Here is a 27,807-nt window from a genome sequence, read left to right on the forward strand (position 1 = left end):
TTTCAAAGTGGATTTAAACTTTCAGAAATCCCAGCGAATTATTAATCCAGTTTTTTCAAATTGGCTCAATGTTGTTACCCTTGCGATAAGCAAGAGTATTGCAATCGGGTACAAGGCTTTTTTCACCGTAAATAACTTTGTTCACATGACTCACCTTGACTACTGTTGGTACCTTGGTTTAAGTTTCTTAGTGTCTCATGCACACTGCCTAGAGGTAATTATTACGCCTGGGACGTCAAAAGCTCTGGGTTTGAATTTGATCAGGATCTGTTCTTTTTTTAAACGGAAATTTTCTGTTTTAATTAAAATTGTCGGCTTAATATTTGTCTGCTGAGCTGCCTGATCTAAGTATCATTTATTTTTGCTGTAAACAATTTTCATTGTAGTTGATTCCAGTGTTTTAGCATTTAAAAAATCCAGTCGAATCGAGATTTGATTTTTACATTGATTGTAATTTTACCAACTCGATTTGTTGAATTTTCGTTTTTTTTTTAGTTTCGTCTTTTTTTTCGGCTTAACTGTTTTTTTTTATAGATCAAATTAGTGACCAAGTGTATCGAACAAATTTTTGTGTAAGTGAGTATATTCTGAGGGGAATAGAGGACTCAATGTTTTCTCAAATTCAAACAACCATCTGGTGTAGAGGTAATACATTTGCTTGAGACTGCAAAGGTTTGTGATCGAATCCGGTCGTGACCTGTTTTTTTTTGTAACTAGTCTTTGCGTAGCCCGACTTTTTGAAGGCTCTTCTTTTTTTTTCAAATTGCTCTAAAATTCATGCTCGAGACCGCAAAGCCTGGGAATTAGATTACAGTCGAGACCTTGGTTTTTTGCTAATTTAAATTATTGTCTGTCTGCTATTTTTTGTCGGCTTAATTCCGCTGAATGGACTTTTTTTTAAAAGAAGTCGGCTGCTTCCTATCATTCTGAGAGCTCCTTGTATAGTTTTCAATGGTACAGGCAATTTTTTTGGAAAGTTTTTATGGCAACTTTTTTATTATTTTTTTTTTTTTCAATTTATTTTCCGTTTGGTGTTATAATCATAGTCATTCTTTTTTTTGTATCGCAAGTGGTGAGAAGCTCAGCTTCGCCTGTGTCAAAAATTTGTGAAACAAAAATTGTTCTTGAAATTGTAAGAGCTTCGAGGCCTTTTTTGTTGAAATTACAAAATCGAATTTTTTCAAAAACAAGTCAGTGTTATGTTTCTTTGCATTCAATACTCCAACCGTCAGTTGGCTGTTTTGAAGTGTTAATGAGCGCAGTTAATCTACAGGCGTGAAGCATGGTTACCCTACTCTTGAAAAAATTGCCCATTGGCGGCGCTTTCCGATGTATCGTGCAGATAATTAGACTCTAAAAGACAAAATTCCTGTTTGATAAAAACAGGTATTATGAAAATGTCATTGGGGTCGGGATTTTTTATTCATTTTTTTGAGACGCTTTGGAAGATTTTCGTTTTTATCAAAACTATTTTCCCGATTTTGCTACCAATGGGAAAACGCCCACTACCCTATGTGTCTGCATAATTCCTAATATATTTTTTTACCTTACACCACTTCCTACAGCCTTCGAAAAAGTGGGTGGGCGGAATTGTTGACCCAAATTTTTGGGTTATTTTACATTTTCTCAAAATTGTACGTCCAAATCTGAGGTTCTGGGTTCAACGGATAGAGCAGTTGTGGGAAGCTCTCCCGCATAAGCTGCTAGGTCCAAATTTTTTCACACAAAAATTTATGGCCCTCAGAAACGTCGAATTTTCGATTTTTTGTACGTTTTTCGAGCTTTTTGACTTTTCTCAAAAATTACCATCTCAAATCTGAGATTTTGGTTTCAATAGGCACGACGGGTTGTGAGAAGCTCCCCTGCACAAGCGGTTACTGCAAAATTTTTTCTACACAAAAGTTATGACTCTCTGTAAAATCGAGTTTTTGACTGTTTTTTGTAACTTTTTGGCTATCTCAAAAACTACCCTCCCGAGTCTGAGATTTTATTTTCATTTTGAAGAACGGGTTTTGGGAAGTTCCACTGCTTAAAGCGGTTACGCCCAATTGTTTTTTAACACAAATAGTTCTGACCCTCGGAAAAGTCATTTTTTCGATTTTTTGACTGTTTTTTTGAAACTTTTTAACTATCTCAAAAACTACCCTCGCGAATCTGAGTTTTTGCTTTCTGTCAAAAATACGGGCTGTGAGAAGCTCCGTTGCATAAGCAGCTACGCGCAGAAATTTTTTACACAAAAAGATATGGCACTCGGAAAAGTTTTTGATTTTTTGACCGTTTCTTGTTTTTTAACGCAAGTGGCGCGAAACTCAGCTTCGCCTCAGTGTTAAAAATTTAATATCCTTGGAAATGACATAATCATTGCAACTGACAAACTTGTAACTATTCTACATTTTTAAAATTATTCACTTTTTCTGTGAAATGGCTGAGAAAATTGATTTTCAAATTCGAACATAAAAAAAGTACATGAAGTACATCAGCCTATTTAAAATTGTTATAATGAGTTAATTGATTTATGAAGGTTTGGAAAGGCTCTAAAAACACCAAAAAAATGTTTGTCATTATACAGGTTTTTGAAAATCACTGATATTTTTTTCCTAGCGATTTTTGAGTTTTCGAGTTGCAGGACCAACTTGGAGGCCATCGGTCTCCAATCACTATAATTTTAAGAAGAAACCTTTGAAACTTTTGCAAAGTAGAAAACCAAATTTAAACACTTCTTGTTACTGAAAAACGAAGAACAAAGTGTTTGCCATTCAATGTTGATAATGAAAATTGAAAATACTATGATCTTGATTTTTGTGAGTGACCCTAATCAATCAGTAACCTACTCTGCAGATGTCGTATCTGATTTCTTAAAGGTTTTTTTAATGAGCGGGAAAAATGTAGTGTCAAAATTGCTTTTATTTGAAGCTCCGCTGCTTATGCGGCTAAGCCCAGATATTTTTCACAAAAAGAAATAGCCCTTGGAAAAAAAACAAATTTTCGTTTTTTGAATTTTCTCGAAGGTTATCCTGCAAAATCGAAATCAAAAAAATTCACTCCTAGTTATTTTATAAGAGAACCAAGGTTTTAGGTGAAGCCAGTTTTTGAAGTTACCTTTTTCCTGCATCAGTACAAAAAATCCAAAAGTTATCAAACAGGTATTTCCAGCTTTAGCTGGCCTCTAGTTTTTATTTGGGCCAATGTTAGGGGGCTGTAAAGGGAAGGATTTCAAATTTCGAAACAATCAATTTTCTGGTTCAAAGTCCGCTTGCCTTGCTTACGGCGCATATTCAAAATACGAATGCTAAACGTTTTCTGTTCGTGCACATATATGAAAATTTTGTTCTTATTAATTGTGAGCAGTTGCCAATTTTTCGCTTATCTAACATTTTTAAGCGTTTCTGGGGCATTTGGTAAAAGACTTGCAGTGCCAATAAACAAAAAGAATTTAAACTTGTTCAGGTTGTGTTATTTTTTCCAAATATTATAAATTCATGAATTCTGGAGTTATATGAGCTTTCGACTATTTATACGAGTCATGATTGTAGTTAATACTCTCATTTGTCGTGGTGATTTTTTTTGTTTTTTTTTTTCAGGAAAAAACTGAAAATTTGTTCACGGCAGTTTGATTTTTCGTTCTTTGACTTTTGATTTCTTATGTTCATGACTTTTTTACAACTGTCTGTTGGCTATTTTTAGTTCATCAGTTGATGCGAGAAAAGCAGTTTGTTCCATACAACAGTGCACAAAAAACTCCATTTCAGAAATTTTCCAACTCAGTATGTTTTGAGAAATTGTTGAAGTTTGAAATGCATATATTATACAAAATTTGGCTCTACGTTTTCCAATTTATTGCATGCAAAGTTTTTTGCCTTTCAAAGCTCCTGATTCTTTTGACGCGTTTTCGATTCTGTACGCAAAGCTGCTGCTTCGCCTCAGTGTTAAATATTGTATAGTTTTTGAAGTGATGCTGTGATTTCAGTTGTTTGGTGGGTTCCGAAATATCCTACCTGAATATCTGATCCAAATGAAGTGGCTTTGCCGAGAGTTCAACGAAGACGAAATTTTTAACTTGAAACTGGAGGACAGGCAGGTGATCTACTACATTTCAAACTGGCCCTGGAGAATGTGGCAACGGCAGGCACTCTTCAGGAACATCAGGAGGACCTTCAACCTAAATGTCAACACCATGTCCATCACAGAGTTCAAGGCTCTAGGAGAGTTCTTCTGTGGTATGGACTCCTCGGACATTGCGGGTATCCCACCTGAGATGTACTACGCTATGGCTACGTTCGTTGGAGATTTGGTGACTTGTAACTACGACCAGATGCGCTCTCTTCTCGCCAAGGCCAGATCAACCCAGGCCTTCGGTGAAATTGAGCACTGGGAGGAGCGACACGTGCTTGCTATTGGATCAGCCATATGTGAGTATTGTTGGACATGTCAGAAAACACTTTCCTCCTTTTGGAAATGAGTTGAATGCAATTTGCTTTCTGTAGAATTTGAATTCATAAGCAAATGTTCGAAATGTCATTTTTCAGCTGGAATGTCTTCTACTCACTTGGAGATGATGACCCCTGGAAGAAACAGAGACGGACAGAATCTGGTTGCCGCTATCCCCGCTCATGTCATCCCCATGATTCCAGATTCAGTCATCGAGGTGAGAAAGAAAAAACGAGTTTGCAATCTAGAATATTTGGTGTTCGAAATCGTCTTGCGCAAATAAGATCAAACTATACAATCCTCTGGCTTTTTTAATTAAAGCCGCCAGGTCTCCGTCTTTTTTACTAAAAGGAAAAGAACGGAGGGGATTGTCACTTATTTATGTCGTGATTAAGAGTAATGAACGTAGTGAAGACTCTTATTATATTTTTCTTGCTGATTTTTGTTTGTTTTTTTTTCAGGAAAAAGTCTTTAAATGGGCATAAAAGTCTCTAATAACTACAGATGTGCATTCATACATTTTTGAATGCACTTCGGTATATATGCACTTTTTGAGTTCAATTGAAATTCATCTGCTGAAAGTTACTTAAATAGCACTCTCCAAACACGAACGTGGAAATGGCGCAAAAAATGTAAACATTTTCTAGTTTCGAAAGTGGAGTTTAATTTTTAGATTTCCAGCGGAATAAAAACTACCTGTTGATCAAGTTTTCTTAATTTGGCTTCATATTATCAAAAAAGCGCCAATAATAAATCGTTCTAGAAACAAAGAGCTTAAAGGGCATCTATTTTTTTCCTTTGAAGTTCGAAAATTGAAGCCAACAAAGTCATGTTTTTTCAACAAAGTCAGTGTTTTCTTAATGTTCAATTGCGTTCATTACTCTTTTCCAATCTTCGGTTGGCTATGTTGATTGGTTTCAAGAATTTGATTTTTTCGCGTTTTGATTTCTTTTTGAGCTCAATTTCTTTCCTTCTTTTAAAAAAAAGTACTGCCAATCGAACTGCCAAGTGTTAAGATCACGAAAAAGTGAATGCATTTTAGTTTAAAAATCGACTTGAAATCCCAGCGGAATAAAAAAATTGCATAGTGATCCTGTTTTCTCTAAATGGCATAATTTTAAGAAAAAAGCCAATCATGAACATTTTTTGAAATTCAAAACGCATTAACGCAATATATTTTTCGGAAGTTGGAAAACTTTTAAACACCATTTTTTGGTTTCCTTGTTCTGTCACTACTTTCTAATAATCTTTTTGCTGTGTTTGATTGATAAGAATTGTTGAATAGCTCTCAGAAAATCGTATAAGGAATTGTGTGGTGTTCTGCGGTGCGAGCTTCGATAATAGTTGCCTGAATTGTATTTAGAACCTGGACGTGGAGTTCTACCAGTCCATGAACCCTGAGCAGATTATTGCTCTTACTCCTAGACAATGGCATGAAATGAGTGAGGCACAGGCGAACGCTGCGATGAACGTATGGTTCGGCTACGACGACTGGCCGTATTCTTTCCTCGACGGGTTCCGCGAAGCAGGCAAGTCTTGAGGATCAAACTTAAACAAAAATTTTATTGCTAACTCTTAAGTTAGCGTTGTAATATTTTAAAGTTGTAATATTAATGAGCGCAGTGATGAATTTACACAAGTGTCGTTTTACGGCGCATATTCAAAAATACGAGCAGCTACACACATTTTCTTTTCGTGTAGATATAGAAAATTGTGCTTATTTATTGGCTTAAGCAGTTGCCAGTTATTCGCTTATCAACGTAGACTAAGAATTTCTGGAGCATTTGGTAAATTATTAAGAGTAATGAGCGTTTTGAGTACTATTATATAGGTGTTGGTGATTTTTAATGTTTTCATGAACAAGTCATCAAATTTGTTCACGCTCAAATTTGATTTTTCGTGGTTTGACCTTTTTTTGACCTTATATATATATATTTTGGAAATTCGAAACTTTCAAAAACAAGGCAGTTATTTTTATTTACTTGCGTTCATTGATTCTTTTCCAACTGTATGTTGACTATGTTTTACTTTGAAATTCGGTTGTTGACATTTTTTCAAGAAAACAAAAAAGTGTTTTTTTTTGTTTCCTTGAGTTTATTGACGTTTTTCCTACTATCTGTTGGCTATGTTGTTAGATTTTAAGTCAGTATTAAAGTTGAACATGTGAACTCGATAAAACCAATGGAGTCGAAAAACCAATGAACCAATCTTTTTAATGTGAAAGAGGAAAGTGCTGGAAATGTGGCGTTTGACTTATACTTCGAATATGAATTTGATCCGACTTTTGAATGAGAATTTAATATGCTTTTAAGTTTTATTTTGAGATCATGATCTTTTGAGATTTCGAAATGGTTTGGATTTCGAAAAGATATTTCCTTAAGCACAGCGATTAGCAATGTTTATCAAATTGGAATAAAGACTTTTCAGGTCCAACAAAATTATTGGATCATTGTTAAAAATTTGTGCGCAACATTAACGTGCTCACATGCTCCATTCATTGAAATTTAAATTCAGCTACTTGATTACTGATTGCTGACTACGTCTCAAATGGCATGATTCCCAAATGGCATAAAACTGAGAAGTTTCCCAAATGGCATAACTTCCATGCAACAATTGCTTTGAAAAATATTTTGTTAGATGTTTTTCTACTGAACAAGGTGTGAAAAGTAGTTAAATTGTCAATTCCGAAGGCACGTTCAAAGTATGGAAAGAGATGTTTCACATTCGCGGAACCAAAACTATGGAACAGCGTGACCCGGGAGCTTAAATTAGAATAGGATAATTTGACATTTAGGAAAAAATTGAAGACCCACTTGTCTCGACAACATTTCTACTGAGACCAGAACACCTTTGAATGAAGAAAAGGTGTCAAAAGAAACCCATCAATGAATGAATGAATTCAAATGTTGTTTGACATTATCTCGATTTTTTAAAGAATTCTTATCAAAAGCATAAGTTGCTACTAATTTGTTTTGTGGTCAATTTTTCCAGCAAAACTGTCACTCAACATTTGTTTGGAAGCAATAAATTCAAATCTTGTTCACACATCTCGTTTCTAAAAAAGGAGAAGTTTTAGTTAAGAAAGCCTGAGTGTTATGAAAAACTTCTGTGTTAATGCCATTTAGGAATTATGCCATTTAGGAAGTTACCCTGGTTGCTGTTACAGTTCTCTTTAGTAGTGGTGTTAGTTCTCATTAAATTGCAGTTTTATCTTCGAATAACTCAAAGGTCGGTCTATTATTTGTGTGCTTAGATTTTGTCGTTTTAGTTTACGCTTTCTGCCTCTATGCAGATTCAAGTCATTCTCTCTAAATTTGATAGTCGGTTCGATTCATAACTGTTATTTGTAAATTTAATAGGGCCGATGTTATTTTGGCTTAGATGACTCATATTGTCTTGCGTCATGTAGAGGGTAATAAAAGATTTTGTTAGCGAATTTGTGTTTCGGGGAGTGGCGATGCAAAAATTTCAAAGCTAGCAATTTGTTGGGACAATATTCGGGCTCAACGGGCGTTTAGCCAAATTTTTAAGGGCTTTTTCCACGATTGTAGTTCTGGAAGTTGTGTATCAAGTTCTCTTCTTCAAATTGCAATCCATTCTTTGAGATACACAAAAAAACTTTGCTTGAGGCAGTTTGTTTGGCTTTGTGGTTTTTGCCTCATTTTATATCTGTTAATTTGCCATGGTTTTTGTGATATATCGGAAGTAGTACAAAGCTCCACTTCACATCTGTGTAAAATTCTTCTCTGGCCTGAAAAACGAATCTATAGTTGGTCATTTTTGACAAAATTACGAAAGAGCTGATCAGTGATGAGCAATCAAAATGACAATGAGCCTTTGAAATTAAGTTTGTTTTTTACTGATCAACATAAGTTCAGCTATTTGAATTGCCAATTTTAGTATGGAGATAGCAAAATTTCAATTGCAGTTATTGAAATTTATTTGAATTGTCTAGAGCTTTTGAAACACATCGGTAATCCAGTATCTAAGGTTTTCTAATATCCGAACGTGATGACCTATTATCGGACTCGTGATGAAATCTTCTAATTTTTAAGTATTTTAGGATCGGAAAATTTTCGCGTATCTATGATGCTGATGATTGTGGTTTCTATTGCCAAATTTCTCTTCTGAAGGGTCATTCAATGAAGATGAAAAATGTACAAAGAGTCACAATCAGAAGCTGAAAAAAACCGACTGACGGAAGAAAATGACGACCGAACGCTAGTCAAACTGGTAATATCGATGACTGTACAGTTTTTAATGAATTTTATATGTGAAATGAGATCTGCTAGGTTTATGTATATATGACTGTCAGAAAACCTTTTGCACAAATCGCTTTAGTTTTAAATGATTCTTATTTCAACCATATCAAATCTACAATTTTGTGTCCTATATCAGTACAGTAACAATGTCAATGACATATCAACCGATTTTCTATCAGCTTTTGTTTCTCTTAAAATAACCGATAAGTTCTCATGTAAAACAAGTTATCATAGATTAGTTTTTGGTTCATTCCTGGGCAGTTTTATTTAAAAAAAATCTGCAATTTTAATCCAAATTGAAACTTTATTCCCAGCTTATATTATGACTATGCAGTCTGTTTTTTCTATATTTTAAAAGAAACTAATTTAACTTTCAACCGCGCTAAAATGAGACATTCAACGAGGTTACTTTTATCGGCGCTAAATGTTTTTTTTTTAAGTTTCAAACTTAACTGTGTCCGATTTGATTTCAAATCATTAAGAATTTATGTCAAAGGTTATGACATCAGTTGATAGATGTAAAATGAATTGCATAAAGCACGGTTTGAAAAAAAATACGGATGCGCATTCCTTTTCTTTTATACTGTTCTTTCTTGTGACTAACTTTCTGATTTGAGATGATCTGGATAAATTTTTAATTCACGCTTGAGTAATTTTTGTTTTCAAATACTGGGATTACTACTCAGAGGCAGTGAGTAGATGTGTGTAGGTTGACTTTCAATTGAAAACTGCCGTATGTTTCCGTTCACTCTTATCTCAGGGGTCTGAGACTTCATTGGGACTACTTTGGTCTGTCGGCGCTCCCGTATTTTCTTCAACTTGTGAATGCGTGTCTTTGAAATGACCTTGCGACAGAACTGCATGAAAATGGGTCCTAAGGTTGACTCACTGACCAGGAATACAATTGTCTTCATTGCGAAGGCTAGTGCGACTATGAAGTATGAAGACAATCGGGAGTTCGCGTGCATGTGAATTCCTCGTGAACAGACAATGCTGAAATGAAAATCGGGGCTTGCAAGGTATGGAAAAATTAAAGCTCGAAGGAAGACCGTTAGAAATTGAAAAATTATCGAAATTTATGTAGGTCTGCCGATCAGTTTTTCCCGTATGTTAAAAAATTGGAAGTTATTTGAGGTGTACAGGAGTGCCTGAAAATAACAATTATTTGCCGACCAGCACGGGCGTTTTAATGCTAATTGAGGTTTTTTTTTTATTTTTTTTTATTTTTTTTTATTTGCCCCCGGCCTGCTCAGTGCAGGACCAACCGTGGGGGCGGGGGAGAAAAGATGTCATCCATTTTGCCGCAGCCGGTCCCCATTTGAGGAGGCGGATGACACTGGGACCCCTCCAGCCGTGACCGAAGCGGGATTCGAACGCATGACCCTCGTGTTAAGAGAGATGTGCCTAACCCACTTGACCACGACTGCTAATTGAGGTCAACGGACGAGCGTACCCGCACTGACAAAAATGATTTGGATCGATTTAAAATGATTTTAAATCGATTAACAAAATACATTTTACGAACTTAAATGGATTTTGTATCGATTTAAATCGATTGTTTTGTTTTGGATCAATTTCAGTGCCTAGTATATTAATTTAAATTGATTTGGATGGATGTTTCGACTCACTAAACTCTATTTTTTTGCTTCTGCAAAAAAAATTAATGTAAATCAGATATTGGTCAAAAACCTATGTGACAAATCAAGAAAATTGTCAATATAAATCAGAATTTTATGGTCTGAATTTAATCTGCATTATTTTTTATTCTAAAAGTGATTCTAATCCTATTTTGTCGGTGCTGGTAACGCACGCTGGTATCATATTAAAGCTCTTGCTTGTTGCTCTGAATACAAAAAGGAGCATCGAAAAAATTGTTCCAAATTCAGCGAAATTTAAATGATTCTTGAACCCGAATAGTAGTTTCTGAAAAATTTTTCTATGAAAATTTTTTATCTGTTGAAGCAGTCAACTATTGCAGCAATTTATGTACTGTTGTAAAATAGTACTTTTGTGATTAGTTAGCATGATCAAATTTTAAGATTAGCAAAACCACTTGAATCATTTGGTCAACTATGTGATTGCAACATTAGGCATGTTTTGAGCATCTTTGCGTGCTTATAATTTTTAATATTCTATATTAGTTTTTCATGCTTAGGTTGTATATTCATCCGATTCATTTTCTTTGCTTTATTTGGTATAAAAAGTGTTGGTTCATGATTTATGAACTTAGTTGACTCATTTCGCATTGTTTGGTAGTGCAGCCAGTTTTTTCCGTGGTTAGCCTTCGAAGTGAGTTTTAGTCACATGCAGTCAAATGGTTGTAGTCAAGGCAAATTTAAAAAATAAAGTTTCCATAGTAACTTTGCTATTTCTATGTAACAATCTGTGTTTGTAATGAAATTCAACTTACAGGTTTTCACAGCTCCTTAAAACAGACTACATGTATGTTGGGACACTAAAAAGATGCGAAGATCAAGTTTGATGGTTTTGATACTTTGAGTGAATGGTTTTGTTTTCATATTTCATTCTTGAAAACTGAATGAAAAAACCAGAACCAGAAACCGCGTATTTTTGAAACTTGTAAAAAAAGCGGAAAATAATGTCTTTATTTTTTGTGACTTTCAAATTGAAGTTTTTTCGAGATACTTATTACATTTGACACAGGCGAAGCTGTTTTTACCATAGACAAACAATAATGGTTCTTTTTACTTCCCCCAGAACCTGCAATTTTTTGTTCGATTGTTGAAAAAGTTTGTGTGCGGACTAATTGGTCAAACATATATGGTCTTCTTACATACCCTTGTGAAACTCCTGGGTACACAAAAATGATGTTTATGCCACGTTGAGGAAAAAAAGAGCAACAAAAATCAGCTCCAGATTGCGTGAAAAATTGAAGCCTGAAAAATCAATCCTCAAAAAAAATTTCACTAGCGTATCAAGTGAGAGCTAGACAAGCTCTGCTAAAGATCTATCACTTGACCACTAGAGCGTAAGAATTATCTTTTTTACATATGGTTAACTAGAAACTAAGAGGCAGGTTTGTTTTGATTGGGTCTTAATAAAATTTTGAATTTGCAAAAAGATAGTGAGATTTTCACATAATCTTATATTGAACACGCAAACTGGTCCCAAAAAGGTACCGAAAAAGGAATAGAACGAAAAAACACAATCTCTGCTTAATTAACTCTCAGTAAAAAGCTTAGTAAAAAGCAAACGTTATCCTTTTGGAATTCAGTCTTTTTCCAACGTTCTACTACATTTTTGGAACAGCTTTGGCAATACTCTTTTCGGCATTTTTGTCTGCAACAACAAAATTACATATTCAGGATAATGTAAGTTTGATCAATTTCAAGCTTGCCAAAACATTGTTTTTGTCAAATTATAAAAACTCTTTTGAATAATGAGCAAAACTGATTGTTTGAACAGTACAGCCTATCAATGAGACCTTAAACACGCATTTTCCAAACTAAACAAAACTGCTCGTATCAGGGCAAAGCCCTGAATGTTCCGACTGCCTTTTAAGGTTTATGGAGAAGCAATAACGTTAAAAAATTAAATGAAAAAAGTCGGAACAAATAAAACAAAATGAAAAATTTTGTTTTCTAAAATTTGAAATTTTTAAAACGAAGATCACCCCCCAAACGCCATATAAAGTACAAATGCATAAATTTCGCTCCTCGTAACAAATCGATTATGGCAAATAAGCTTCTTTCAACCAATTTGGAACAATTTCTAAGACGGATCAAATCTCCGCTTACGCGTTAATAGCGCGAATTATATCGCGCGTTAATTGTCCCAAATTGGCCAAAATGGCAACCTTTAAACCCCCATAACTTCACGAAATATGATCACAGTTGATATATTTTTTCAAATTTGAGCCCAGGATAACAATAATTTTCGAATGATGTAAAAAATTTTGTCAAAAATGGCTAGTTAAAAAGTCGAAATTTGTCTGAAGAAAAAAAAACCCACCCCGAGCACAAATATTCCGTTACTTTCGTATCGAAAGTCGGAACAAATAACTCAAATTCCATCGCATTTCAGCAAAGCTACTAGAAAAATAGACGAAATTTAACGCCGTATAAATTGTTGCTACAAAATTTGTAGACATACCTGAAATTTGCTTTTTTTAAAAAGCTGATGGCTATTTTTTTTAGCTTAAATCAAAATTAGGCAAAATCTGTCAGGTTAAAGCTAGGTTCAGAGATATCAAGGTTATTTGTGGCTTGTACTCAGGGGCGGATTTGAACTCAGTCCGCTCTCCCCCTCAGAGACTCGATCCCCTGCGCGCCCGAAGAGTCCCCCTTTTGGTAGTTTTTAAGAAATCCACTTTTGACCGACCGACCCTAAAATTTTTCAAAAGGCGGCTTTGGCGCCAAAATATACTATTTTTGAGGGGGAGCGCGCGCCAAAAAAAACGCAATTTTTTGGTCAAAATTTTCCAAAAAGTGCACAAAAATGGCTTTTTTGACCTGTTTTTTCAAAAATTTGCCTGCGGTGCAGAAAATATGGCCAAAACAGAGTCTTTTTAGTGCTTTAGGGCAGCTCGGAAAATCAATTTGGTCGATCTAAAAAAAGGTCGTAAAATTTTTCTTATTTTTTTTTTGAAAATCCGCACCCCCTCAATTTAAGACAATTTTGCAAGCTATTAGTTTTATTTATAAGCTAAATAGCCATTTTCCGCCCGGTACCTGCCCTCGTGAATGAAATTACTCGCTCACTTTACTTTCCTATAAAAGTTTCTGAACATTTAAAAATTCAATTCTTATTGCATAGCAGTAACTTTTGATTGCCATGAGATCCAAAAAATTGCAACTTATCGTGGTGCTCCGAGACTGATTTTAAACTAAATGATAATAAATAGTGGTTTAAACCAAGAAACTGAAGAATGCATTTACCGATTCTGGAAAAAAGGAAGTTTTATCATCGCTTCATTGAAATTCAGTCACGCTGCATCACGATAAAATTTTCAGCCAATTGAAAATAAAATAGCAACAGTATACTTTTTGTTCCGACTTTCGATACGAAAGTAACGGATTATTTGTGCTCGGGGTTGGGTTTTTTTTTCTTCAGACAAATTTCGACTTTTTAACTAGCCATTTTTGACAGAATTTATTTATATCATTCGAAAGGGGTTGTTGTTCTGAGCTCAAATTTGAAAAGATATTTCAACTGTGATCATTTTTCGTAAAGTTATGGGGGTTTAAAGATTGCCATTTTGGCCAATTTGGGACAATTAACCCGCGATATATTTCGCACTATTAACGCGTGAGCGGAGAGTTAATCCGTCTTAAAATCGTTCCAAATTGGTTGAAAGAAGCTTATTTGCCATAATTGATTTGTTACAAGGAGCGAAATCTATCCTTTTATACTTATGGCGTGTGGGGGGATGATTCTCAAAAAAAAATTCAAATTTGAGAAAAAAAAATTTTCATTTTATTTTTTCTTACATAAATTTTTTAATGTTATTACTGCTCCATAAAACCTTAAAAGGCAGTCGGAACAATCAAGGCTTCGCCCTGATACGAGTAGTCTTGTTGAAATATTGAAAATAGAGTACAGAAGTGTAAGTCAATTCAAGATCTCTTTAATCAATGTTGCTCATGATATCTTAAAAATAGAATACAAATGATGACTAAGTTTTTAGCACTTTTATTTTAAATACGTTATCATTTTTGACAGATTCAATCGTTTAAAATGAATTGAGGCAAGTCACTCGTCACTCGGTTTTATAAGTAGGATGCTTAATACATCCCTATGTACTCTTTTTTCCCCCAATTCTTAGAAGCGCTTTTATCTAAATATGTTATCGTTTTTGACCTCTTACTCCGTTTTTAAGATAAGAATGCGATGATAAAATTTTCTGTCTCCCCTTTTTTGAAAAGTTCAAGGCAAAACATGGCTGAGTTATGATGAGAATAATGACAACGATATTACTCTAAAAATACCTAAATAGGCTCTTCTATCATAGCAGATGTTCTATTTTTAGCTTTTGTTCAGCTGGTTAGGTGCCATGAAAACTGGCATATGACTTAGGATCTGATTACAAAACATCTTTTGTCCGTAAATACAAACTTGAACTTAAAATAATAAAATGAAAATGAATCAAGTTATTCAAAAAAGATGCATGTGCTCAACTCTGAGCATCTAATAGAAAAGAACTGCAAATTAAACGTTTAAATCAGGTAACTCCATTCGCACCCTTTTTTCGCCTCTTTCTCTAAGAGAATAAGTGAAAATAAAACCAATTAGACCATAGAACTTGATTTTCAACTATGCGATTAATAACTGAACTAGCTATAGGATTGAAATATGGTTTGAGTAAACTGTGCACAGTCATAAATGATAATGTGTGTTGCGATAAGCAAGGATATTGCAATCGGGTACTAGACTTTTTTCCCGTAAATAACTTTAAGCACAGGATCTCCACTTATAGAGGATCTCTTCTGACATGCTCATTTTTTTTAAAATTCAAATAAAAGTTTTAAGTAGTAACCAAAGATTTACGTAAGTAGTAATTAGTTCAAGCCCGTTTCTGGTTGTAATTATCTTTTCAAAAAATGTAAATCGCATTTTTTCGGTTTTCAATATTCGGGTACCATTTCGGGTTTTGTTCCAATTTAAGTAGATTTTGCTTGACTGAAACTTCACAACTTTATAAATTTACCATAAATGATTTGAGTTTTTTCATGTTTTCGTTTTTTTTTTTAAATATTCAAATAGTTTCAGTTTATGTTACATCGACTTAGACAACTCATTTTGCGTAATTTCGAGGGCCAAATGTATCTGTTCGGGATTATGTGTTTCAGCTTCGATGGGTCGTAAAAACTTATAACTTTTATAAATTTTTTTATGAAAACATTTTATTTTCGGCTCAATAGGTTTCGACTCAAAGTTTTTCGCCTTTTTTGCCGCTCGGTAATTGATTTCAATTTTAGGGGCTGTTTATGATCTTCATACGATACAAATATGAGGTTTTTGTAGCTGTAATTTTTCAACTTTTGTCAAATTTTTTTTTGTAGTTTTTCCCTCATTATTTTCAGAAATTTATTTTTGACTTTGTCTTTTTTTCATTCACTATTTTGTAACGCAATGTCGGTTTTGCATCGCAAGTGTATTGAAGCTCCGCTTTGCCTCTGTGTTACACTTTCTAGTTTCCTTCTGCCTTCGCCTAGAGTGATCAAAAGTATAGGAATGGTAAAAGTTCAGACATTCTCAATTTCAGACATGCTCAACTTCTCAAAAAATAAAATACACTTACCTTCATTTAGGTAGTAAATAGGTGTAGATCGTTTCCGGTTTTACTTTGTTTTCAAATAATTTTTCTGGAGGTTAACTTCCCGTTTTTTCCGTCGGTTCATTTCCCGTTTTTTAAAATTTGTTTTTATGTGGTACAGTTTTCTTAGCTTTCTTTTTGAAACTCCAAACTTTCTACACTTGCTGTTTTTGAGGAAAGTCGGGCAATTTTAGGAAAAAAACCAACTAACCCAGCGCACTTCTCATATTCATACGCCCATACTTGTTAATTTTCTTTAACGGTCGTGCTATTATCCTTGGAGTTCAGTTGCTGACAAACCAACGCACACGCAAACTTCTTTCTCTTATTATATGTATTTATTAGTAGGACAAATAAAACGGCTTTCATTGATCTCTTTGTTCGCCAAAATGAACTGATTGATTTTGCGTTATTTTTTAAAATTTGATTTAAAAAAATTTACTAACTCTGAATTGTGAAAATTCTTTGTTATAACATTACGTTTGAAATGCAGGCAAATAAATTGTACAGCAAAGAAATTTTTCCAATTTTTACGGCCATCTCAATTTTCAAAAAAAAAAAAAAAGTAGGAGCATTCTTGTTTTTTATGCAGAAAAAATCAACTGAAAATCGAGTTGGCCAATTGCGTATTGAAATTGAAGTTTGGTCCAATAACTCGGTTAGTCAAGGAAACTACTGACTCACCAGTGGACCAACAAGACCACGATTATACTCATAGACGCCAGTGCTGATCCGATGAAAGCCACCAAGCCCCGTCGATCCACAAGATCATTCGTTTCTTCCTTTTTTGCAGCTGTCAAAGCCGGCGAAATAGACATTCGGCTCATATTTCGGCTGAAAGATTTCCCTCCGAAAAAGTTTTCCACCTGAACAGATAAACGCCATTACACTCCAATTTTTTTGAAGAAAAACTGTCAAAGTTAAGGTTATCTGACAGCAGTGAATCTAGGATTTTCTTGACGGTGGTGGGGGGGGGAGTTCCAGATTATTTGCGACTTGGAAAAAACAAAACAGAAAACAGGAGGGTCGAACTGCCATTTTTGGGCGCTTTTTAGATGATTTTGCCAAAAAAATTCTTTCTTTTGGAGTGCGCTCCTCTTCAAAGTTAGTGTATATTGGCACCAGATGCGCTGTTAGAAAATATTTAGGGCTAGTCGGCCAAAAATGGATGTAGTGAACTAGTACCATCCATCTCCTTAATTTCGCCCGTTATCTGATAAAATTTTCATGCAGAAATTCTCGATCGTTTTCTTGTTTTTTATGCAGAAAAAATCAACTGCAGTCATCGATGCTCCTTATGACTCCCTCAAAATTTACTCAATTTCACAGTGGAATCCCCACCAAATGATCAGATTTTAAAGATTTTGCAGGTTTTGCCTCGTATTATTTCCTGACTCTTCTTCCGAAAAACGCAATGCCATACAATATACATGGCTCAATTTGACCAATGATGTCACTGTAAAGATATAGGCTCTTAAAAGATATAGGTTATTTTTGAAATTTTTGAAGAAAGTAGTGAAATTTTATGCTTGAGGTGGTTTTTTTTATTGAGTCAAATTTCGACTTTTTTTAAAGTGTTTCTGAGAAATATTTTTTATACCATCTGAAAGATATAGCTGCCCGGATCTGAAAAGCAAAAAAAAAATTACCTCGGATCTTTTATTGTAAAGTTATGAGTTCGAAAATTTCTAATTTGACCAATTTGGTATAATTAGTGCGCGATATATTCTAATAAAACGTTCTTATAATAAGCACCTAGATGCGACGGATTCAATCGTTCCAAATTGAAGTGAGGTAAGTCACTCGGTCTTAATATTAGGATGCTTTGTACATCCCTATGTATTTTACATAGCGGGTAGGTACAAAGCGAAAAAAAACAACACCTTTTTTCATCAAATCTTTTTTGGTGATATTTTTTAAGGTGGCAATTGGCATACTCAGGTACTCAGGGCTTTGTTCTGATATACGAGTTTGTTCAGTCCTGTTATATTTTAACCATATGTTATGTTTTAACCATTTTAACCATTATATAATCATGTGGTTCAATTGCCATGAACACTGGCATGTGAGTTAGTCCCTAATTACAAACACATTTTGTTCGTACATAAAAAACCCATAATAGCACTGGAAAAATGAGGTTAAAAACACTGAAAAGTTAGTGTAAAGTTAGGCTATTTTTCTTTATTCTCCACTTGCGAATATTTACATGTAAAATCAGAGGCAGATATGGGATATTCTCGAGGGAGGGGCGGATTTTCAAAAAATTTCGAAAGTTTTGTCGACTTTTTTTTAGGTCGACAAAATTGATTTTCTGAGCTCTCTTATATCATTAAAAATACCCCATTTTGACCAAATTTTCTGCGCTGCAGGCAAATTTTTGAAAAAAAAACAGGTTAAAAAAGGCGTTTTTAGGAACTTTTTGGAAAATTTTGACCAAAAAATCGCGTTTTTTGGCGCGCGCTCCCCCATCAAAATTATAGAGTCAGTCATTCAAAAATGGATATCTCAAATACTACAAAGGGGGGCCCTTTAGTCGGCAGGGGGTCGAATCCCCCCTCCCCCCTCCTAAATCTATCTGCTGGTGTGTAAAATTATTTGGCTCTTTTCCAGTTTCCCCCCTTTCAAAATACCGAGTTTTATGTTTGTAATACGTGTTATTACGGCTAAATACGTGATGTTACGCTGTAAAGTATGAAGAAAAAATCTGTTCAGAATTGTCGATTTGTTCACCACGCCAAATTTCATTGCATTATGACAACATTAAATAGACTTTTCAAAATTGAATTTGAAGGGGGGAAACTGGAAAAGAGCTAATTATTTTTCGCGTTATCCGATTGTATTGCAAACACGTACTAAATTTTTTTCCCATAAATAACTTTGTTCATTCCTGATTTTGTTCAACCACTAGTTACACCATAAAATCGATGATCATGCGAGGTTGAGGGGTAGCCTAAAATTCTTATCCGGTGGGAGGGGAACTGAAACGCACATATCTGCTGTTCGCACGTAGAAGAGCCTCTGAATGCTAAAGTGTTACCGCATACTCAAAATGGTCACGTGCTAACCCCTGTACTGTTCTGGTCGGCAGGGATGGCCGAGTTCATAAGTTGTGCACGTGCGCTGATGACACACTGGATGGTAGACACGTAAAAAGAGAAGATACAGAGACCAGCGATGCTCCAGATGAACACGAAAGTATACTTTAACAGCTGCACCTCCTGAAAAATTAGCCGGTTGCGGTGCATCTTGGAACTTTCGCCGCCCAAAAAATACTGATAAATTTGCATGTTGGAACCTGATCTAAACTATATTTTATGATTGGATAAATTAGATATTTTACCACTGTAAAGTATTTAATATTAACCAATCATGATCCATCTAACTAACAACCCACTTATTTGTAAGTGCTGAAATTACTTGTAATTTCAGCACCAGAGAGATTTGAATTTAACTTAGAAATTAGTTGTCTCTCCGAGAGAACTTCAGCAACCGCAACAAACCAGTATACCCTAGATCTATTGAGCCTAGCAGAGACTAGTTAAACACCCTGAGACTAGTAAGTATAAGAGTAAGATTAGGATCGGTATTAGACTAAGAAGTTGCACGAATCTATCCGGCCGAAAATAAGATAGCGTGACGAGCAGACGGTGTACCCTATCCGAAATTACTCTATGAGTTAACCACATCGGTCTTAACTCATCTGGTGCGACCATAAGTCTCGAATAGACCTTAATAGCTTAGATTTAACCGAAAAAAAAAAAGATTAGAATTTAGACAAAACATTTTTAAAATGTTATACGACGTTAATTTAATCGAAATGTCTCTACGACTCAATAGATCAGAGCCGATATTCCGAACGATAGCAGAACTACCCGGAATCGCAAGAAGACCTCGAACAAGAGACGACATACGACAAAGTAGAAACTTACCATATAGTTATATGATTGTACGGCAAAAGCCAACACAAACTTTTATATTTAGAATCCTATTAGCAATGAATTTAGATTTTCATTTGCAAACATAAAATTTTGAAGTCAAAACTTCATGATCATTACAGGCGCTAAACAAAATTATTAATATACAATAACGATTGATAAAAAGATCTCAGATCGTTTTCTTAAATTCTGCAGTCTTATATAAAACATGTTTGGAAAATATTTATTGAAAAGAAAAACAAAAATTAGTAGAATGACAATAAATTGTTAGTAATCATAAAATCATTTGTTGTCCCAGCTTCACCACCTAAACATAACAGCAATCATAAGCTCACTAATATCATTAAAAAACTAAATCTTTTTCTTAAATAAATTTAAACCATTTTAAAACTTAAATTCACTTAATTTTATAATCAGATCATCAAGGCTTATCCTTGGATCTTAATTAATTTTCTATTTCACTAAATTTAAAACTTGATCATCAAGGCCAATCCTTGGATCAAAAAGAACAATTTTGTTCTCCCCTACCCACTTAGCAAGTGTCTAACGACCTCAAACGTCGATTCACTATCCAACCCTTCCAAAAAACCCAAGACTAATAGAAATTTTTCAACAAAACTAACCATTCAAATTAGGATAAACAGTGAAGAACTTCGGTTATTCATCCTTCACTTGAACCCTCCTCTTACCAGACCCAGGATAAATCTTAGACTTAGTAAGTTTAAATTAGTATCTAACGAACTACTCGCGTTCTAATTATACCTGAACCTTGTGGATCGATTTACTATTCTCCAACCCTTGAACACAATCACTACCCCTAAGTAAGATCAAGTAAGTTAACACCTTAGCTTATACTAGCCACTAGAAAGTAAAAAATCATTCTTCGGAATCGATATAATTTTCTCTCCAACCCTGAACAAAAAGACCCAGGTTAGGCTAACCAAAAAATCGTAAGGACTAACAGTTTAAGAAAAGTAGACATCATCTAACAACTTTTTGCATCCCTCATCCTAAACCTTATGTCATTCAAAAATCTAGGAAATAAACAAACGATCGTCTTACACAATTGCGAAATAGATAACAAAAAATACGACCTTGTAATCACACCTCATACACAAACAGTTGGATATATTAGAACAAAACGACTAACAATTAAAAGAAAAATAATAAACAAACAAAGACAAATCACACGAAAAAGATTTTCAAAAAATAGAAACGCATTTTCAGAATCAGAAGCCAGCAATTTAGATGAACTCTATAAATTAAAAGAATCGATTGACAAAAATTGTCCTATCCACGATCAATTATATTTTTCCGACTCAGAAACAACTTCAAATTCATCAAAAAGAGGAAAAAGAAGAATAAAAAAACAATATAAACACAAACCAGTACACTTGTATAATTGGAATCAACCAATTAGGCACATCGATAGTTATATATTAACAGTCATTAAACAAAAAAATGAGCCACAGCCACACTCAAAGTGACGAAAGTCCAGATGACGAAGAAGTTTACCCCTTCCTCGTAGATGCACCCAATGATAGAGGGCAGCATATATTTTGCAAGAATTTACTCCTAAATTTGTTTGAACCCGGAATCAGTCCATGCAAAGCAGAATTCCCAGATGTAAAAATCAAAAGACAAATTATTTAACATTATCTGAAAGATATATGTAATTTAACACAACAATACGGAATCTACACCATAGAATTCAGCACACCAAATCCGAATCATCGCAAATATGTAATTCAAACAGACGATCTTGAATTAGAATTTTCAAAAGTATTCTTAGAATATATTAAAAGCATACAATACCATAACTCACAAAGAGCAAATTCTATATTCACTAACGAAGTCTTTGCAATAATATATAGCTACATTTCAATATTAGAAAAAACAGAAATTCAAAGTATCTCACCAACTGAGACATCCAAACATATAAAAGTACGAAATGAAATTACATTATTTTCAACTTTTCTACATATAATCAAAGAAAATTTCACTAAAGACGATGTTTCACAACACACAAAACATGATTTACAAAAATATAGATCAACACATAATATAGACTTAATTTCACAAGCAAGAAAAAATTTTAGACCTCAAAATCCAAACGATGATACTGCCATCACAGAACAGTCAGATTACGTTTGGAACCCTGAATGGTCTCATCATGCATTTATAAATATCCCACAATCAATCTCAAGTCAAGCAATAAGTACAATATCTTATCAAAGAGATTATGTGAAAGTAGTACCACTGACCATTGATGCAACACCATTCAACTACAATACATTTTTACCTGATACACAAAATAATAGTTTAAATTCGACCGTCATACACAATGAAAACCTTAATGGAACTAGAAATCTTACACAACAAGATATTCAAACACCATCACACTTCATAAATGAAGAAATCGTCCAAACAACAACAACTACACAACAAAGTATTTCACCAATACGTCCAAATTTAACAACACCAGAAAATACAAACACTTCAACGGCACAAGTAACCTTACAATCAACCGTTAAACCTTCGGTTGCTCCAAAATATTCACATATGGATTATCAAACATATAGACCTACGACAATACCGTCAAAAACACGAAGAACGTTCACAAGAAAAACTTTTGCAGAACACAATTATAACTACGCACATTCGTCAAAAACAAATTATCCCCCACGAAAACCTGATAATAATCATATAAGTTCCCATCATTGGAATAACCCAATGACAACAGCCAACTCAGTAAATTTTGAAACTAATTCACATCCCCCACAGGATCGCAGTGAAAATTACCCATTTTTTCAACAAAATAAAAATAAAAAGCAAGCGACTCATCATACGGATTACTTATCACCTGATGACGATTATTTACAACCAGATATTTTTGCACCGTATACCCAAGAATATCGCGGACAAGGAGCACAAAAACCTTATACATATAATAGAATTTTTTCACAAAATCCAACAGCAACACGAAATCAACAACCAATACAAATGCAAAATCCAACTAATACACAATCTTTTCAACCAATTCAACCACAAAATCCAACGATCACACACTCGTATCAACCAACTCAAATACCACTCCCATATTATCTTCAACAACACGAAATAACAAAGAATCAACTTTCAAATTTTTCACAAATGCCAAATGCCGCAGAATCACTACAAATGACAATGAATCCATACCTTATGGGTGGATCCTCAATAACATGAAATAAACCACTAATGGTTTTCACAGGAACAGATCCTGAATATTGTGTAGAAGATTATTTAAATGCAGTAACAGCAAGTTTAATTTTAAATATAGGACCTGAACCAATTAATACACCATTACATCAAAATTGGATACATCGACGCACAGCGTTGATACAAACAACCTTAGATGGCGCAGCCCAAAAATGGTTTTCAGTATTACCTATAGAAATAAAATCAGATTGGAAAAGATTTACACAAGAATTTTCAAAAATGTTTGACTCCGAAAGAAATAAACAACACCAAAGAGTTTTATGTAATGAAATTCGCAGATTACCAAATGAAATCATCAAACAATTAGCAGTACGCATCGAAACACTAGTTCGAAAAGCATATTCATTAAATACACATGACTATAAAAACACAAAAATGACAGAAATTTTAATGATGACCTTAACACCTCAATTAAGGAAAATAGCAATAAAAAAGAGAGCATCTCATCCTTCCTCAATTCGAGAGCCAGATTTAGATTTTCGAAAACTAGTAGACAAACTAGAACAAGCGGAAATCACAATGAAACTCGAAGAAACAGAAAATCTAAAACTACAGTATGTTAAACGAATCGAAACAAACACTACGCACATCAGTAACATACAGGAATCAGATACAGATCTAGTTGAAAAAATCACTGAAATACTAAATATTTATGAAAAACACCCAAATTTTAAAGGTAAACCATCTTTCAAAAAATGGTGTAATTATTGCCGACGATACGGACATAGTATCTCTGAATGTAGACAAAAACAACAAGATAACCAGAACAAACCTCAAAAACATAGAGAACCAAACAAATCATTCTATCAATATATGAAGAAAGATCAAAATTTACCAAACAAAAACATATACAGTAACAACAGTTCAGGAAAACCACTTCCGAACAACACCAGTTAAACAAGGAATCAATCACCATATAACTCAAGTTATAGAGGAAGATCACCAGAACGAAGAAATACACAGAATTATTCACAAAATAAATATAATCGATTAAATAGTCAAAATAACTATTCAAGATCAAATTCCAATGCAACACAATTTGTTTCTAGATCCAGTTCGCAATCAAACCCAAGGAATAAACACTATTCCAATAATCAATCACGAAACTCATCATATAACAGAAACAGAAACTATTCACATAATAGAAATAGAAGTTATTCGAACAATCGAAATCAGAATTACACGAACAACCGATCGAGAAATAACTCATATAACAGATCAAACTATCACAGATCAAACAATAATTATCAAAACAGATCACGGAATAATTCGTAAAATCGAAATTCAAGTTATAATAATCGATATAGAAATATCAGAAATAATAACCATTATGATGATTCTAAACATCGACACAGAGATAGTACACCAAAACATCAGAGACAAATTAATCAGGTACAATCAAATGAAGAAACAACATCAGACCCCCCAGGAATCGATGACACAGGAAATAACGAACTACAATTAAATCAAATAAACTGTGAATCATCAGACACAGAAAGTGATACAGAAAATACCATTTCCATCAATATGATAGCAGTCAAAAACGACTACAAACCTATTATTTATGAACAACCTTTTACATCACATATATATGAAAATCAGTTGGAACTTCTTCACAATTATTACATTGAACCCATCAATTCTACACAAACTGCACAAGACATAAACGAAATTAACACGGTAAGTAAACCCAACGAAAATGACAAAATAAAAAGCTTAAATACGAATCACATTTACCAAAATATACAAAAAGAACAACCCAAAGAAAAAATTTGGACAATACCATTTCTTTTAGAAAGTCCAAGAAACAAGGAATTTCAACCACCAGACCTTGAAATTGATTTTTTAATTGATTCAGGAGCAGAATCAAACATAATTAACATTCCCACATGGAATGAAATCAAAACATTACACCCAAAATTAACGCCTCTTGCAACCTCTAGTAAACTAGCAACAGCACAAGGATCAACACTAATAAATTATGGAAAAGTTCAATTATTCCTTCTTCCCACAAGAACAATGGAACAAAACAAAATTCTAAACAAACCATTTAAACAGATAATTCATATCACGGATTTTAAACACAATATCATTGGCATACCATTTATCTCGAAATATATACCAACAATCAACATATTGAATAGTAAAATACTAATCAAAGATAAATATACAAAAACAAAAAATACAGCTCTAACATTTTTTCAAAGATTAAATAAACAACCACCATTCTTTTCAAAATTTTACCCAATTTATAACCAAAAACGGAAACACTTGAAACCACTATCAGGAGATATATATAACTTTTCAATAAAACAAGTTCACCAATATGATAAAAATCAAAATAAACAACAACTCTTCATGTCAGACTTTGAATTCAAACCTATCAATAAGTTTTTCAAAATCACGATCTCATCGATAAAATATTTGAAAAATACGAATTCAGACACCATTTCGTTGCATATATATATAACAATACACCATACAAAGTAACATTACCCTTAGGACTTTTAGGATATTGCAAAACAAACGCTACAATATCACCCATACATGAAAAAGCATACCGCCTAAATAATATACTCCAATTATTAGATATTTGTCAATCCACAATTCTTAACGAAGAAATATCCATCAATAACATAATAAATAATGAAAAAAGAAATACAGACTATTTCACAAAAACCCCATATTTCAAACCTATATTCAACATAACCAACTATACAGAACATCAACAAAAGTTTTTAACAATGTTTAACTTCCAACATTCACAAATAACACAAGACGAATTTGATAAATTAGCTAAACAGCTAATAAAATATTCATCAGTCTATGCAACATCAAAATTTGATGTTGGAAAAATCAGTTCATCACGACATCTCCCGTTAAAACCTGACGCAGTATTCAAGAAACAAAGAGCTAGTAAAGTACCAATTCATTTACACGACAAAGTAAATAGATTACTTGATATTTTAGAACAATACAAAATTATCTCACCGGTAAACAAAGAAGAACAACCAAAAGGTAACACATTTATTAACCCTGTTATTATCCTAGCAAAAGGAGAATCATTAAAAATAGTCTTAGACGCTAGATATCTCAATTCACTAATAGACGAATCAAAATGCAATTGGCCTATTGAACCAATACAAGTTATTTAACAAAAATAAACGGAAAATACTTTACAACCGCAGACATGAATAGTGCATACAATCAAATGCCACTAGATGAACAATCACGACGTTTAACACAATTTGTTATTGGAAATCAACAATACGAATTCAACCGCCTATTCTATGGAATATCCATAGGACCAGCAGCATTTTCAGCTTTTATGAGCAAAATTTTTAGACCACTAATACTTAAGAAAAACGCAATCACCTATTTAGACGATGTTTTTATGCAATCACAGACAAAAGAAGAAATGTTTACAGTTTTAGAACACTATCATAAAATACTTCAGAACGAAAATCTGAAGGCCGCCCCCGACAAATCTCACTTCTTCTTAACAAGAGTTAAATTTTTAGGACATAACATAGAAAGAAACACAATCACTCCATTGAAGTCACGAATTGATGCTATTCAAAAACTTCAACCACCAACAAACAAAAAGAAAATCCAAGAATTCCTTGGAATGTTAAACTTCTTAAGCAAATACGTTTATAAAATGCAATTATATTTCAGACCATTTTATAATATCCTAAGACAACAAAATAATTTTGAATGGAATACTTAACATCAAACACGATTTGAAGAAGTTACAAAACTTTTAACTGAACAAATTTCAAACACAATTCCAGACCCAAATCAACCATTTTATGCAATGTGCGATGCTTCCAATTTTGGCATCGGCGCAGCATTATTACAATCAAACAACGGTACAAATAAAATGAACCTTATATCAGCAAATTCCCGATTATTCACTCAAGCAGAGCTACGACTCTCAACTCTAATGAGAGAATGTACAGCTATCATTTATACACTTACAGAATATGAATTTCTAATACTTGGATCAAAACATCCAACAGTTCTATTCACAGATCATAAACCAATCATTTTTCTCTTTACACAGAAGTCAAATCCAAATCACCGAGTTTATAGATTTCAATTAATACTAATGAAATTTCCAAACTTACATATAGTTTGGACAGCAGGAAAAAATCTCGCATTACCAGATACATTAAGCCGAAATACACCACCTGAATTACTTACACGAAAAACTACAGTTGAAATACCACAAAATATAAATTTTTACCTTGCAAAAGATGAAACATCACCCCGATTAGAATGCAAATATGCAGTAAAAACTGACATTGAACATTCACAAATAAATAATCTCCAACACTTCCCACTTTACTTAGATTGCCAAGATAACCACTACGAAGTTGATCTACTTGGATCATCAACTTTCAAACCAATTCCATACTCACAATGGATAACAAATAACACCCAACAGAAACGAGTAAAGCAACACTCGCATAAAAAAGATCTTTTTCCATTAATTGAAAAAGAAAATTTAACCGATAAAATAAATTTATCAGGACCACAAACGAATGATTCAAAATATACAATAAATCAAGTTTTTGACCTCCATGACCCACTTGACACAATTCCTTTATCTAAATTAGAAATTGAAAACATTTTTCTCCCTTCA

General features: G+C 33.7%; 2 protein-coding genes across 2 annotated transcripts in view; one reads left to right on the forward strand and one right to left on the reverse strand.

The window, feature by feature from the left end:
• The window catches only part of LOC134851944 (uncharacterized), a 38,983-nt gene extending 29,833 nt beyond the window's left edge, over positions 1–9,150 (forward strand). Inside the window, exons 17-20 of the mRNA XM_063868222.1 lie at positions 3,968–4,409; positions 4,527–4,645; positions 5,792–5,957; positions 8,492–9,150. Of these exons, the coding sequence (XP_063724292.1) occupies positions 3,968–4,409; positions 4,527–4,645; positions 5,792–5,957; positions 8,492–8,559 (795 nt within the window). The 3' untranslated portion in view covers positions 8,560–9,150. The remainder of the gene's footprint in view (positions 1–3,967; positions 4,410–4,526; positions 4,646–5,791; positions 5,958–8,491) is intronic.
• A 178-nt stretch (positions 9,151–9,328) lies between these two features.
• LOC134840557 (uncharacterized) lies at positions 9,329–19,211 on the reverse strand. The gene is made up of 3 exons (XM_063856460.1): positions 19,032–19,211; positions 16,651–16,832; positions 9,329–9,683 (listed from the first exon to the last, which is right to left on the reverse strand). Exons 1-3 carry the CDS (start codon positions 19,209–19,211, stop codon positions 9,353–9,355), a joined length of 693 nt encoding a protein of 230 aa, XP_063712530.1. The 3' UTR covers positions 9,329–9,352.
• Between the last annotated feature and the right edge of the window lie 8,596 nt (positions 19,212–27,807).

The sequence above is a fragment of the Symsagittifera roscoffensis genome, chromosome 1, assembly GCF_963678635.1.
Source record: "Symsagittifera roscoffensis chromosome 1, txSymRosc1.1, whole genome shotgun sequence".
Lineage (NCBI taxonomy): Eukaryota > Metazoa > Xenacoelomorpha > Acoela > Convolutidae > Symsagittifera > Symsagittifera roscoffensis.